The sequence below is a fragment of the Agelaius phoeniceus genome, chromosome 9, assembly GCF_051311805.1.
Source record: "Agelaius phoeniceus isolate bAgePho1 chromosome 9, bAgePho1.hap1, whole genome shotgun sequence".
Taxonomy (NCBI): Eukaryota; Metazoa; Chordata; class Aves; order Passeriformes; family Icteridae; genus Agelaius; species Agelaius phoeniceus.
The window spans coordinates 4387221-4403765 of record NC_135273.1 but is presented as its reverse complement, the minus strand read 5'-3'; the positions used below and the strand labels follow the sequence as shown (position 1 = coordinate 4403765).

General features: G+C 39.7%; 1 protein-coding gene across 1 annotated transcript; it reads left to right on the top strand.

Annotated features, from left to right (window-relative positions):
• The first annotated feature begins 10436 nt into the window (after positions 1 to 10436).
• Positions 10437 to 16543, top strand: LOC143694810 (uncharacterized). The gene is made up of 16 exons (XM_077183557.1): positions 10437 to 10448; positions 11730 to 11859; positions 12299 to 12328; positions 13257 to 13352; positions 13808 to 13849; positions 13954 to 13995; positions 14558 to 14599; positions 14705 to 14746; positions 15467 to 15508; positions 15614 to 15655; positions 15762 to 15803; positions 15909 to 15950; positions 16065 to 16106; positions 16212 to 16253; positions 16359 to 16400; positions 16494 to 16543. Exons 1-16 carry the CDS (start codon positions 10437 to 10439, stop codon positions 16541 to 16543), a joined length of 780 nt encoding a protein of 259 aa, XP_077039672.1.
• The last annotated feature ends 2 nt before the right edge of the window (positions 16544 to 16545 follow it).

Genomic DNA, 16545 nt, shown 5'->3' with positions numbered 1-16545 from the left:
AAAACTGGAGCTCTTTGTGCCTTGACCTTCAATATGCTGAGATCAAACCCCAGAAATTTCACTCATAGGGCTGGGCTCTTCTAGCAACCAGAATTGTGGCTATACAATATTCTAATTACTCTGAGTATTGCTTTTAGTGCTATATTTCTCATTGAAACAATGATGGGTCTGTGCATATTTATAAAATGCAGAAATTTCCAAGCTAAAATAATCTGTTCTGTGAGCAGTGTAATTTATAATCAAAGGAGGTAATATTTACATAGCAATAAATCTATTTTGTCTCTCAAATTAATATCTCTGTGCTTGAAATACAAATGTTTTACTGTGTTGAGGAGTGTGGTCTGTTTGATTAAAAATTCCAAGTGATGGTCTGAGCCCGTGCTTCTGAAACACTACACAGGGAACTTCTAGATATCTTAATCTAAAAATTACTTTAATATATCAAAATATAATTATAAATATTATAAATATTAGATAATATAAAGTATATGAAATATGTAATTTTATTAAATATAGTGATATAAATATTATAATTATTATAATTATAAATATGTCAATATCTTACCCCTGCTGCTAACAATTCCCTCACACCAGAGGTTGGTGCTGTCACCCTCCTGGCAGGTGTTGTTTCTGTTCTTGATGGTTTTCCTGCCAGGCTGGCACTGAAGGAGCTGCTTTCACATGGCAAAATGCCAGAGCAAAGGTCAGCATCACTCACTGGATGAATGCAGGGCAAACCTTACATTTTATGAGCCACCAAAATGCCTCACTGATGACAGACTCATATCTGCCATTTGTGGGAAGCTGTGATATCTTTATCTTCAATAAATTCTGCTACAATGCCTTAGAACAGCTTTGCAATCCTAACACCTCTTAAAGGATTAAGAAACAATTTCAACTTTCATGCCACAAGTTGTTTAGCACAATTACTTTATCATTTTTCTCCTCTTTAATTCTCCTCTCACATAATTCTAAAACCATTTATCTAATGCCTCAAAATTTTGTGAGCTGGAGTGAAAACGTGAGCAAGGCATCAAGAAATATTTCAAGGTTTATTGAAAGGAAGGAAGATTTAATTTGGTGAGATGGATCATGTCTGGAAAGGAACCGTAAAAATTGATCTTACCACAGAGCAATTTGTGGCTCTACAATATTCTAATTATATTGAGCATTGATTAATATCTTTTCCATTAAGTTTTAGCTTCTCTAGATTGAATAAATCCAAATTCAAAATACACTGAGCTGTTAAAGATATGTTGTTTGCAATCTTTTAAGGCTGAAATACACAATCTATTCTAAAGGCTTTTTATATCAATTTTTAGCCTTCCATTTACACACACCCTAAACCAGGCAAACCCACAAATGTCATCCAAGAGATTGAATCCCAGCCAGGAGGCTTTTCAGCTCTCACCCAAATGTTCAAGAGGTGAAAGACATTTCATATCTGCTTTCCAGAAGGAAGAGTTTTGTTCAATTTTTATTACTTTTGATTGCTGATCACAAAACTATTTAATTTGTTTTCTCCTCCATGGCTGTATGTTTTGCAGTTGTGAGGAGTTTGGCTTCTCAGGAATTACCCAGCCTTTCAGAACGTCTTGTGCACATTTAAAAATCAGACTGAAATATGCTGGAAATGCAAACAGACAAATGCCACATAAACATTTATCACTGATGCATGAAAACATGAAAAGCAAGACCTGGGATTTCTTGCCTTTCATGTCCTAGTTAAAAAATACAAGGAATTAAAGCCAAAATGTAAGCTAAAATTGTTTATTTGGCCTTTTGTTTTGGTTTTTTGTTTGGTTTGTAGGGGATCAGTTATGCCAATCTCCCAGTGCCTGCAAACACAAGGGTGTCAAGAACAGGAGCACGTGAAGAACACTTCTTTTGCTCTTTTAAATGAGCTTTCTGGGTGCTGCTTATTTTTGTCACCTGCTCTGCCCTCAGACAAGACACACCAACCATCACTTGGCACTTTTTCCTTTGAACAGCTGTCTGATTTTGGTATTGGGTGATTTTATTTCCTCCTGGTGTGTCTGTCTTGACTCAACCATGTCCTTGTTCACTCAGCACTCAACTCATCAGCACCAATAACAAATATTTTTTTTTGCAGCACCATGAGAAAATCCCTTAGAAGTGTCAACCCAATGACAGAATCACACCCTTCACTGCTCCTGGCTGGGGTAGTTAATTTTCTACCTAGCAGCTGGTACAGTGCCTTGTTTGGATTTAGGACAAGAATAATATTGAGAACACACTGATGGTTCTGAGCAACTCTCACACTCAGTCAAGGATTTCTCAGCTCCTCGTCCTCCCCTGCCAGTGAGGAGTCTGGAGGGGCTCAAGATATTTAATTTAATTTTATTTTATTTTAGATTTTATTTTATTTTATTTTATTTTTTATTTTTCCCCAATTGTCTTCCCCATCCCACTGGGAGAGGGGAACGAGCAAAGAGCTGAAAGTGCTCAGAACTCTGACAAAACTGAAAACTGCACATCCCTGAGAAATTCTCCTCAAGGTTTCTTTAATGGGAAGAGAAGGGATCAAAAGCAATTTGATTTAAAATGCATGTGTATTTTTTAGTAAATAATTGTATGGCGTCTGTGGGTTCCTGACTTCATGCTGTTCCCAGTGGTACCAAGCCACCTATTTGGCCAGAACTGGGGTTGAAGCAAAGCTCAGAAACAAAGTCCTTGTTTGCTTGTTTGTATGCTGGATTTCCTGTCCTGTTTATCCTTCTATTCTAATTTTGGAGAATGAAGCAGATCATTCAGCTCTGTAGCCCTCCTTCCCAGGAACCTGCCACAAAAATATTTATAACTGGGTATAAATAAACATGGTTTTGTTTCTGCATCTCATAGCCAGCAAGTAGATTCAATTTTTTATTTGTTAATAGCAAATCCTCATGTAGATTGAGATTTCAAAACCCAACTATGGTTTGCAGGGTATGGGTAAGAAACACCATTTTTCTGGTTTTCATTACTTTCCTCCCCATGCTTTCCCATGGAATGCCACAGGCATCCATTGACATCAAGCTGAATTCAGCAGCTGAGCACAACCTTCTGCTCCCAGTTCTGGCCATGGGGTCCTTTAATGCCCAAGCCCCACTGCTTGCACCAAATTCCAATTACATATCTAAAGGAATATACTCTGGAGATCATTTCACTCAATAGATAATTTTATTTTCTTAGTTAACTCCATCAGACTCACCAAGCCACAATGAAGCTTTTTTAACAGGATTGCACCAGAATCTCCCTGTAGTATTTTTACATTTTTTTGTCTATTTTTATCTAGATGGCAGAACCTAAGGAGACACTAAAATTCACACAGCAGCTTGTGAATATTAGGAGATCTTCTCTCTCAGACTCAGGACACAAGAACTCTATTTTAATGAAACCTCTCCTGGCTGAGGAAACTCATCAGTGACCTGGCTGTGTCACTGGAGTGAGAGCTGTTTCCATTTCCTAGAATAACTCTTGGAGCACCTCTTTTGCCCTGAATCACCTGGTACTCATTCAAGTAAATTTTCTCTCTTGTTTTTTTCTGAAATAAGTGGATTAGTCACAGGGTGTGATGTAGACATTAATTGTACTGCTGCTGTTCTAAAGAGCCTGCCAAGTCTGAACGACTGCCACTTTGGTTTCCCCTCTATTTTTCTCATCATTTCAGAGATGTGGATTCTCTGTTTCCTCCCAGTGGCTGACTAGAAATGTTGAGATGTTTTGGAAGCATTTGGCATTAGTTACCACCTTCTGTGGCTCAGCCTGGATTCAAGGGCTTTGTTGCATGAGATGCGATGAAAATCGAGCTGTGTTCATGTGAGGGCCCAGTGCCTCCACACAAAGGTGTGTCCTTTCCAACCTTGGTGATTCCATGACTCTGTTTGGCCAAGACAAACCTTCTACCCCAAATTCTGGGTGTTGATATCCCCAGTTCAGGCTCAGAAATCCAAAGGTTTTTTGGATTTCTGCTGCTTCACTTTCCCTTGGAGGTCCCGGGCAGCGTTGGTCTGAGAGCAGCACTCTGAGCAAGCAGAGTAAACACTTGATCTGAGCCTTGCCAGCCTGAGACAAGCCCTCTTTGTTCCAGAAGTTGACTGGATTTTGCTAAGGAATGCATTGTTGGGGAAGACAAGAGGGCTGCTCCCTGCCAGCCCCGCAAGGATCCATCCGGGCGTCACAGGAGGTGCTGCCCAAAGGCAGCAGTGTCACAGCTGGGGTGGCAGAAATCAAGCTGGGAATTCACTGTTTGAAACACAGGCTAGAATTTGGGCAGTCTTGAGAGGTTCCTGGCATTGCATATTGGGAAAAAAATAGGGAAAAAATAGCAATTTGTTTGCTGCAGATAAGGCAGTCCACTGCCCTGGCAATGTTTTCTCCCTGGCTCCTCTTGGGCCAGTGGCTGCTGTGGGCTGTCCAAGGGGAGGGGTTAAGCACTGCTCCCATAGAAGAGAAGGGCTTCAAACAAGTATTAAGGTACTCAAAAAATGAAGCTATTAGAAAGGAACTCCTGCAAAAAAAAAAAAAAATTACTGAAACATTTTAGAAGTTAAAAGTATCTCCACTCTATGAAATTACATTGGCTATTGCTGTTCTCTCAGTTTCCTGCCTTCCAAAATATTTCCTGTGTAGTATCAAACCCTATCTGATCAAGTCCTTTGGTTTTACTTTGGTTTGCCTTGGATTTCATTTTAGTGACCACATTGGTTCATTTATACAACCTTTTTACTACTAACACTTTAAAAATTCGTATTTTCCCCTATAATCTTAAACAAATGCATTTCAAGACTGGTCTGACTTCTGTTGTAGACCTGTGTAATAGTCCTGGAATAAGGTGTAATAATCTGCTTCTTATTGTTTCAACAATATCTTCAGCACCATGTGCAATACCCCATTTCCTTGCTAGATGTAGTTGTTACTGCAGTGACTCAAGCTGCACCTAGAAGTGACTGATTTTTTCATTCACAGAAATGAGGCAAACTCCTTACATTTGTGTAATTGCATTTAACATCATGCTCTGATATTTCAGAACTGAATTTGTACAGAGCAGAACACTGGAGGTATTCAATGTTCTCACAGACACAACCCAGAAGAAGCTGCCTCAAGCAGCATAGTCCAACTTGCATATATCTCTGATTCTGTCTTGCCATGAAACATCCAGGTTCAGGGAAATTTTCTTTTGTCTTTCAAATAAATGTCAGTGAGGATGGTGAATGGGGGAAACTAATGCTAAGGGCAGGCTGAAATATTTTGCAAAAGAGCCTGGGGGAACATTTGTGGTGATTTCTGGGATCAAAGTGATTCGGCAGCTGTCTGCAACCAGCAGGTCTGTGGACATGCTGCAGCACCTTCAGGAGGTGTGACTTTTGCTCACAGCCCAAGAAAAATTGTCATGGATGATGTGCAGTGCAGGGGGAATGAGAAATACCTGTGGGAGTGTTCTCACAAGGGGTGGAGAGAAGCGTGGCAGCCACTGTGATGCCAGTGCCATTTGCTTGTGTACAATACCTGTGCTTGCTCAAGAGGAGACACAGTGAATTTTTAATTTTGTCAAATTCAAAAGTGCTCCCCTGAACTACAAAACACATTTCTCAACAGCATTATGCCTCTCTTAATACCCACATTGTCACCAAATCTCTGTCCTATGCAGTGTTTCCCTCTTTTTTTTTCTTGATTTTTAATCCATATTTGACATGACAAAATTCCATCCAAGTAAGATTCAAAACCTTTTAGAGCATTTTAAGCAGTGCCATGAAGAGTCCATCCTGTTGTATTACTGCCACACTTTTTAGTCACCTGTAACCTCCTTTAGCAGGAGGTTAACTCTATTGGCTCTATTTAGGAGTTGGTTAACACTATTTGCTCTCTACCAAGCCTTGGGAGGAACAAAATCAATCCCAAGGCACATTCTGCCCTCACAGAACAAACAAACTTTCACACAGGAGACTTTTCCTGAGCTTAAAGTTCTAATCCCACATATCTGACCTTAAGAAAGCTTTTATTGAGCAGCTGAGGATCATTTATTTGAGTGAGATAACCAGGATAAACCAAATGCAAAGGTTTAGAGTCACAACTCCTTTGCAGCTTAGGGGCAGAAAGCAAGAAAAAGGAACCAGAGCTGTGTCAGATCCCTCTGAAGGATATGCCATGGCCTTCTGGCCCTTCTTGGTTCTTACCCAAATTTAACCTTGACAACTTTTTAAAATGTCTGCCTGATGGTAAAAGAAGTTCAAAGTCTCGTTCTCCTCTGATTTTTCAAGTTCTTGGCAAGGACAGTCAGCTCTCAATTAATTATCCAGTTGTTGGACACTTTGTTAAACAAAACAGGTTTTACAAAAAAGGTGAAGTGTCATCACAGAATCATAGAATATCTTGATTTGGAAGCAATCCATGATGTTTGAGTCCAGCTCCCTGCTCCTCAATAGGGCTACCTACAATTGAACCACCTGACTTACAATGTTGTCCAGGCACTTCTTGACCTCTGGCAGGTTTTGTGCTGCAGCCAGAGGAGCTGTTCCAGTGTCAAACCACCCTCTGAGAGGAAAAACCTCTTTGAAAAATACAGTTAATTTTACAGACACTGTAATTCTTAAAATGTATATTTTGTCTATTTCCTCCTCTGACAGCTTCTATGGGAACTGAAATACCTGGCACTTTCAATTTCATGTTTATTCAACCATTTCTATCTTGGAAAAAAAATCCTTACCATAAAAAACTTGCTCTTTAAATTATTACTGATTTGCACTTTATTTAGTTTCTTCAGTAGCTTATGCATAAGGAAAAAATTAAAATACAGTGTATTTTGACCACAGTGAAAGCAGTAATTCTGAGTTACATGAGTTTTCATGAGGTTAACTATAGATTTTTAATATTTAAGGAGATTTAATATATGAAACCTAAATATAAATCTGATTTGCCACAGGACTGAAAGGATGTGACCTTTTGAGTGTGAAAAACCTCTTCACTGGATCAGGTTGTTAGTGGTTTCTAGTCTTAAAAAAGGAAAGGTGCTGCATAAAACAGCATTTTTAATATTATCTGTTATCTGCATTTACCTCACACAAACAAACCCCTAAGAGAAATTTTTGTACTTCCTAATGAAACTCAAAGGCCCTTAAGTGATATTAAAAAGCAAGGAGAAAAGAAAATGCAGTTATAGGGAAGTCATGGTGACATTGTGATGCTTTGGCTTGATTAACCTCATGTCTTGGTCACCCTTATCTCAATGAGTTGAACCTTGATTTTGCTCTATTAATTTAAATACTTCACTGTAAATATATCAATAAATACCCACCATCATTTGTCTAGCACAGGTAATTTATTTAATTATGACTGATTTCATAACCACCACTCAGCTGGGTATAAATCACTTTAACTTTGGCAGCCTGCAGAGCCTTTCTTCTTCTCTGCACTGGCAGTGAGCTGCAATGCAAACTTCATGTGTCTCATTGCACTGATTAAAAAATTAAATTTTAAGAATTGAAATTAAATTTAAAGGCAGCAGCAGTGACAGCTCAGTCCATGGCACCACAAGGCCACTCCTGTATTTGATGACAAATGTTCCAAGGGTGCTGGAGAAGGTCACCAGCACTGATGTGACCCTGCCCTGGCACTGCTGAGGTCAAAGGGATTTGCTGGAAGCTGAGGAAAGCTCTCCATTAAGACCATTGTCCACAGGAAAGTGGGAAGCAGGAAAAGCTGCAGAAATGCAGCAGGTGCCAAGACAAGCAGGGTGTGTTGACAGAAAGCCTCAGTGGGTAACAGGATGGAATGACCTCTCCTGCCATGTGTGGGGCCAAGGGCACTGACACCCCTTGACTTTGGCACAGCCTTCAGCCCTGACAAAGATTTTCCCTTACTGGGGCTTCCAGAGGCTGATGTGACATCCTTATCCCAAGGGAATTCTCCTCTGGGACTGGGCAGCTGGGCCCAGTGTGACCATTCACAGGGATTTTAGGATGAGGGAAGAGATGAGGATCTCACTCCATGTTTCAGAAGGCTGATTTATTATTTTATGATATATATTATATTAAAACCATACTAAAAGAATAGAAGAAAGGATTTCATCAGAAGGCTGGCTAAGAATAGAAAAAGAAAGAATGATAACAAAAGCTTGTGTCTCAGACAGAGAGTCCGAGCCAGCTGGGCTGTGATTGGTCATTAATTACAAACAACTAACATGAGACCAATCCCAGATGCACCTGTTGCATTCCACAGCAGCAGATAATCATTGTTTACATTTTGGTTTTGAGGAGGAAAAATCATTGTTTACATTTGGCTTCTCAGGAGAAAATATCCTAAGGAAGGATTTTTCATAAAATGTGTCTGTGACAGACCCAGCACTCAATACTCAGTTTGGTCCAAATGCAGTGGCTTCATACCTAAAGTTTTCACTTTACAATAGATGTGCCATAAATACAGGCAATCACTTTGCAGGCTATGTTATTGAGGTGTGATTTACTTCAGCTTAATTTGCTTGTTGTCTATCATTCCTCAAAAACTCCTCTCACTTCAGAACTTATTGGACTTCAGTGGAAAGGCTGTCAGAGAGAAAACCTGGCCTGTTCCAGCACTGGTGTGGCCAGCAGGAGCAGGGCACATCCCCTCTGCCAGCACTGCTGAGGCCCCTTGGGGTCAGCTTTGGGTCCCTCAGGATAACAAAGACATCGAGGGGCTGGAGTGTGTCCAGGGAAGGGAACAGAACTGGTCAAGGGGCTGGTATAGAACTGAGTTTGGCACTGGGAACACTTGCACTGGGGCAAGGCACTGGACATGGCTCACCCCAGATTGTTGGGAATGCAGTGGGTGCAGCAAAAACCAGGATTTACCCTGTAAGAAAACTTTTCAGGAGTGCTGTATGATGCTGGAAGAAATGGCAAATACATTGCTACAGCATGGGAAAAAGTTGTGAGTTCACACACATCAGTGATCTTTCTTTTTCCCCAGGGAATGAGAAACACAAATAAATACACATACAGGAGAAAGGCAGTCAGCCCTAGTTTATTCCTTCAAAACTACTTTAGTGAAATTCCTTACAAATGTGTGTACTTTTAAAGGGATTTGCTCAGGTGGAGGGTTTTTATGGGCGCCACAGCAGCTCTGTGGTGTTGGAGCATCTTTTCCAGCCCTGTGCTCTCTTCCCAAGGACGGGGCCCCGCTGCCCTCCAGTGGCAGCAGCCACCAGAACAGATCCACATTTTCCCTCTGCTTTTAGCCCCTTTAGGCCCAGATACTCAGAGAAATTATGACTCTAAATAAAGTTATTTCCAGGGAGGGGGAGATCTGCCAGCGCAGCAGAACCTCACCCTGTGAAGAAAGATTAATGCTGGGTCTCCAGCCCAAAGCAACTTCCCCACACACCCTGTTTGCTTTCTAGGAGCAGATTTTGATAGATTTCTTTAAGGTGTTCTGGGGAACAGCTTTGTCCTTCCAAGACCACAAAGGTCAGCCCTACTGTCATCACTGCTGGTTCTTGGCACACAGGATTTACCCTCTGCATGACCTCCTTGGGGCCTCACCTGTTTTCTAAAGGAGACTGAGGAATGCTGAAAAAGCAAATCTTGATGATTCTTACTAACTAAAGATTTTTGCATTCAGACATGTTCCTTCCATGTCACCTTCCATCCCTACATCTGGGCTCCAAACAGAGCTGTACTGTGCCATGAAAATAAGAAAAGTGTTTATGAAAAGAAGGAATTTATGTTCATTTTTAAATCAGCTAAGAAAATTCAGCTTTGGTTTTTTTTCTCTCTCTGTAGCTGAGTCCCTTCTCCCTGACAGGACAAAATGAGGCAGAGGTGGAGGCATCCTGTAGGGTATCTGAGGCCATGGTGATGTTGACCATCACCCCATGCCAGGGAGCAGACTGGAAGCTCTTTTATTGGTCTGGGGGCTACAAGTCAGACAGAGAGAGCTGCAGATCTGAAACATGCTGGAGGGATCTTCTCCCAGGTTAAAGAGAAGTCAGGAAAATAAGAAAAACTGCTTCTTACATGAATAAATTTGGCAAACAAAGAGAATTTGTTTGAGGCTTGCCTGACACTTTTAGGATGCTAATCTTTTGGCACAATCCTCACAGCAATTAATCAGGTTAATATGGTTGTAAATTGGAAAATGTCTTAATGGGTGGCATGAGAATCCTTACCAAACAGCCTAATCCCCAAAAGTAAATCACTGCTTCCTGGAACAGCCACACCACCAACACAGGGCCACAGAGGTGCCCAGGGAGTGTTTGGGAAGATCTCAGTCTGGAACAGCTCCCTGAGCTGGATCTCCTCATCCGGATGTCTGGATGTACCCTGAGAAAGGAAAATCCTCACTAAATCACTTCCTTGGCATCCATCTCAAAGCTCAGGGAGTGGCATCAGGGTGCACAGAACCCATTGGGTATAAATTGTGCAGCTGTGCTGGGCAAGAACAGACCACCCCCAACGACCATGGACCTCCAGGTGCGTCTCACCTGGTTGCTTCTGCTGAGCTCCACTCTCCTGACTGAACCAGGTACTGCCTTGAAAACCTTTTTGATTTTACAGAACTGTTACTGAATTATTTCTGAAATGTCACAGAATTATTTACTAATACAGGCTGGCTTGCTGGGAAGTGGTGGCAAAGATTCTCCTCAAATATTGCCGATGAATTTTATACCATAGAATTGACGGTTTGTCTTCTACTTCAAAGATTCAGTCCAAATCCATAGGTTGTATTTCAAAATACATATATTTCAAAATGTATGCATTTCAAAATACATAATACAATATATATAATATATTTAATGTTATATTAATCTACTGTATTTTGAAATATAATCCATAAAGGTTACAGACTGAAGAAGGCTGAAGAACATTCCTTTGTTTCTTTTTCACAAGGGAAATAGCTTGTGGAAGTTGTTTTCTAAATGTTCTTCATCCAATATTCTAGTTTTAATTAAAATTATTCTGTACTCTACATTTTAAAATTTAGAGAAAGAGAAGGAAAGAAACACAGAGCAGTCTGCCAGACCCAGGTGGAAATATGCTCTGCAGGACATGTTCCTTCAAACTTATAATCTTGCTAGCTCGAATGAGATAATTTGAGCTTTATCTATCACCATAGGCACCATGAAAAAAGTCTTACCAATCTCTTACAAAAAGAGGTGATTTCACATACAGATTAAAGGCTGGCTGTATTGAATTATTTACAAAACTAGAATATGATGTGTTACTTCAGGGCTAATACATTTCCTTCTCTGCCACAGCAAGTGGAGCCTGGTGGGACAAGGCAAACCTAAACTCAATATGGGAAAAAATTGGCGAGTGGATTAAAGAAAAATTGGAGCCCAAAGGTAAGAGATGTGCTCCTGAGTGTGAATGTACCTGGTGGATGTGCAGAGCTCCCCGAGCCAGCTCTGGGTGAGCTGTGCCTCAGCAGCACAGCCAGCCATACCCCACCAGGGTAGATCAGGCCCTGCAAGCAGCAGAATCCATGGAGATTGAGATTTAGACACCAGAAATTTAGCTATAAATAAACAAATTGAGATTTACCTGTCAACTTTTGCCTTAGTTCCACCACAACCACAGCTGAGACTGGAATCTGGAGGGCACCGATGCGCCGGGAGGGTTGAAGTTTATCATGATGGAAAATGGGGCACGGTCTGTGATGATTATTTCAGTATGAACAGTGCCAACGTTGTGTGCAGACAACTTCACTGTGGCCAAGCTGTCTCTGTCCTGGGACTGTCTTACTTTGGCCAGAGTGGAAAAGTTATCCACTTGGATGATGTGCAGTGTAGAGGAACTGAATCCCACCTTTGGGACTGCCGGCATGCCGGCTGGGGCAAGCACAACTGTGGACTCAATGAGGATGTTGGTGTCATCTGCTCAGGTAAAGATAAAAATAATAATGATAATAAAATGCTATAAAATAAGAAAAAACCTCCCTGGACTATGCTGTTCACCATAAATGCAAGAAACATCAGGGTAGAGCTTGGAAATCAGGCCAGGGCTGAAAAGTGAAGGTGGGGTTCTTCTGTTTAAGTCTGAGTGATTGAGGAGCAAAAGGATGCCTTGCACAAAATAACAAGATGGGACATCAAGTCCTGAGTATGAAAATAGTGAAAAGCAGGTAGTTCAGGACCACTTTAGCCAACAACTTACAGCCAACCCCCAAGATAACAAAGGCAAAGAATAAGGAGAAAATAGAGGCCCATCCAGTTGTGAACCAGGCATGTGTGAGTGGAAACACAAATAATTCTTGTCATAAATATATAATATAAATAACTGCCCAATAAAGTAAATTCTTGTGCTTTTTTTGCTGTTCACAGATGCAATGCACTCCACTGTTGCACCAACAGGTAAGGCTCAGCTTTTGGGACAGGAGTCCCAAAATTAGCTCTCTAAAGAGTCTCCCTGAGGCTCAGAGCCTAATTTTTAACTCAAAAAATAATGTGCTTACAGCTCCTTGGCAGACAAACTACTATTTGGAACAACTACTACTACCCACTGCAACATTTCTTTATATTTTCATTATTTCTTTGCACTGCTAGTACAAACTGTATTTGCCACTTACCTAGTAATAGTTAATGTGAACATGAGGCAAGTTTTTACACTCCAGGTTTAAGTTTCTGATTCTTTTTTTTTTTGCTGAAATAATCATAACATCCTGAAAACCTTAAAGTACAGACTATACTAGTGTTTCTTGGGATTTCTAGGTGTTAATTATGCTCTTCATAATCCACAGAAGAGCAAGTGTTAAAATGCATTTTTCTACCATATAGAATCATGAGTGTATGTTTTATTATATGCAACACAGAAATCAAAAGCTGGTTCCCAAAACCATTTATTCTGAGGGTTTTAACATAGGTTTTATTGCTGCTTGCAGCCACTTAATCTCTCACTCTTTCAGCCTCCCTCCCTCCCTCCCTTCCACCACCACCATAGAGGAGAGCAGGACATCAGAAATCCCAATTACACCACAGACAGGTTAAGGGCATTTGCACAACATGCAGCAGGTCATAAAAACGTGGTTGGGACAGGATTTCAGTGGAGAAGCCAAAATATGCTGCAAAATCAGCATTTCTCAGAGCAGCTCATGTTTGTCTATGAATTTGGTGCCAGCGGGCGGGTGGGAGCTGTGAGTGCTGTGGGCAGAGCCTGCTGTGAGGATGGGGCACATTTTGAACCCAGGGGAATCTGAAGGCATTTCAATGCATCAGGAGCTGGTTCCAGCCTTACCTGAGTGCTCTTCCCTCTTGTTCCCACATTTCTTCCTCTTCCTCACAGCCTCTGCAAATACTTCAGAACCAAACCTGACACCCTCTGCACTGGAGGTGGATGTGACAACCTCAGCTGCAGAAATGCATTCCACACTGGCTGAAGGTAAAATACAGACACAATGCCATAAAATATAAGAGCAGTGCTTGAGTTTGGTCAAAATGGATTACATTGATAGGATTAAATAAATTAATGAACCTCAAGTCAACTGCTAGCTCATTGTCTCAGGAAGAAGTAAGTTGGGGAGAGAGGCTGAACCAGGCAGGGTTTAAAGAATGGGAAAAAACAAACCCAAGCCATATCCCTTAAATTACAAGGTATCCCAGAAAAATTAGGTTCTATCACTGTTATATCTAAGCCCTGATTTCCTATAAACAGGAAATGTTGTAGGTCTCAGAGGAAAAGTAAATAGCTAAAATGCAGACAATATTTAATTTGACTTTTTGTTCTGTATTAAGTAATACACAATTACTCTGGTGCTGATGCTATGGGTCTTGGTGGAAAAAAAAAATACATTTAAAATGCCCATAATATGTAATTTGATCTTTCCTCTCTCACAGCAACAGTCTCTCCTAATGCTGAACCTGAAGATGTAAACACACGTAAGGAAAATAACATTACTGTGGTGTATATGCTGTCAGTCTTTAGGGGAAAAAAAACATTTAAAATACATATAAAATTTACCTTCACATTTTCTCTCTCACAGCAACAGTCTCTCCTAATGCTGAACCTGAAGATGTAAACACACGTAAGGAAAATAACATTACTGTGGTATATATGCTATCAGTCTTGAGGAAAAAAATATACATTTAAAATGCCCATAATATTTAATTTCATCTTTTCTTCTTTTTCTTTCTCACAGCAACAGCCTCTCCTAATGCTGAACCTGAAGATCTAAACACACGTAAGGAAAATAACAGTACTGTGGTGTACATGCTGTCAGTCTTTAGGGGAAAAAAAAAACATTTAAAAATGCATATAAACTTTAATTTCCCCTTTTCTTTCTCACAGCAACAGCCTCTCCTAATGCTGAACCTGAAGATGTAAACACACGTAAGTAAAATAGCAATACTGTGGTATATATGCTATCAGTCTGGAGGAAAAAAATATACATTTAACATGGACATAAAATTTAATTTCATCTTTTCTTCTTTTTCTTTCAGCAACAGTCTCTCCTAATGCTGAACCTGCAGATGTAAACACACGTAAGGAAAATAACATTACTGTGGTGTATATGCTGTCAGTCTTTAGGGGGAAAAAAACCATTTAAAATGCACATAAAATTTCATTTCACCTTTTCTTTTTCACAGCAACAGTCTCTCCTAATGCTGAACCTGCAGATGTAAACACATGTAAGTAAAATAACATTACTGTGGTGTACATGCTGTCAGTCTTTAGGGGGAAAAAAACCATTTAAAATACATATAAAATTTACCTTCACCTTTTCTCTCTCACAGCAACAGCCTCTCCTAATGCTGAACCTGCAGATGTAACCACATGTAAGTAAAATAACATTACTGTGGTGTACATACTATCAGTCTTGAGGAAAAAGATATACATTTAACATGCACATAAAATTTAATTTCATCTTTTCTTCTTTTTCTTTCTCACAGCAACAGCCTCTCCTAATGCTGAACCTGCAGATGTAAACACACGTAAGTAAAATAACATTACTGTGGTATATATGCTATCAGTCTTGAGGAAAAAAATATACATTTAACATGCACATAAAATTTAATTTCATCTTTTCTTCTTTTTCTTTCTCTCAGCAACAGCCTCTCCTAATGCTGAACCTGCAGATGTAAACACACGTAAGTAAAATAGCAATACTGTGGCATACATACTATCAGTCTTGAGGAAAAAAATATACATTTAAAATGCCCATAATATTTAATTTAATGTTGTCTTCTTTTTCTTTCTCACAGCAACAGCCTCTCCTAATGCTGAACCTGAAGATCTAAACACACGTAAGTAAAATAGCATTACTGTTGTATATATGCTATCAATCTTTAAGTAAAAAAGAACCATTGAAAATGCACATAAAATTTAATTTCACCTTTTCTCTCTCACAGCAACAGCCTCTCCTAATGCTGAACCTGCAGATGTAACCACACGTAAGTAAAATAACATTAATGGGACATATATACTATCAGTCTGGAGGAAAATAATATACATTTAAAATGCACACAATATTTAATTTAATCTTTTCTCTCTCACAGCAACAGTCTCTCCTAATGCTGAACCTGAAGATGTAAACACACGTAAGTAAAATAGCATTACTGTGGCATATATACTATCAGTCTTTAGGGAAAAATAAAACATTTAAAATGCACATAAAATTTCATTTCACTTTTTCTTTTTCACAGCAACAGTCTCTCCTAATGCTGAACCTGAAGATGTGAACACACGTAAGGAAAATAACATTACTGTGGTGTACATGCTGTCAATCTTTAGGGGAAAAAAAAAACATTTAAAAATGCATATAAACTTTAATTCCCCTTTTCTTTCTCACAGCAACAGCCTCTCCTAATGCTGAACCTGAAGATGTAAACACACGTAAGGAAAATAGCATTACTGTGGAGTACATACCATCAGTCTGGAGAAAAGTAATATACATTTAAAATGCACACAATATTTAATTTAATCTTTTCTCTCTCACAGCAGCAGTCTCCCCTACTGCTGAATCTGCAGATGTGACCACACGTAAGTAAAATAACATTACTGTGGTGTACATGCTGTCAGTCTTGAGGAAAATAATATACATTTAACATGCACATAAAATTTAATTTCATCTTTTCTTCTTTTTCTTTCTCTCAGCAACAGCCTCTCCTAATGCTGAACCTGAAGATGTAACCACACGTAAGTAAAATAACATTACTGTGGCATATATACTATCAGTCTGGAGAAAAGTAATATACATTTAAAATGCACACAATATTTAATTTAATCTTTTCTCTCTCACAGCAACAGTCTCCCCTACTGCTGAACCTGCAGATGTGACCACACGTAAGTAAAATAACATTGCTGTGGTGTACATGCTATCAGTCTTTAAGTAAAAAAGAACCATTGAAAATGCATATAAAATTTAATTTCACCTTTTCTCTCTCACAGCAACAGTCTCTCCTAGTACTGCAGCAGTAGACATCACCACTAGTAAGTAATACAGTCTTACTCTGGATTACATGCTACAAGTTTCAGAGCAAAAACACAAACTTAACATTTAATTTCACCTTTTCTTTCTCACAGCAACAGTCTCTCCTAGTCCTGCACCTGCAGACATTACCCCTGGTAAGTAATA

Bases quoted from the DNA above. Each gene is read 5' to 3' on its own strand.
- LOC143694810 (XM_077183557.1), top strand. The intron at 11,860-12,298 runs GTAAAGATAAAA...TGCTGTTCACAG, and splicing joins TGTTGGTGTCATCTGCTCAG to ATGCAATGCACTCCACTGTT. The intron at 16,254-16,358 runs GTAAGTAAAATA...TCTCTCTCACAG, and splicing joins ACCTGCAGATGTGACCACAC to CAACAGTCTCTCCTAGTACT.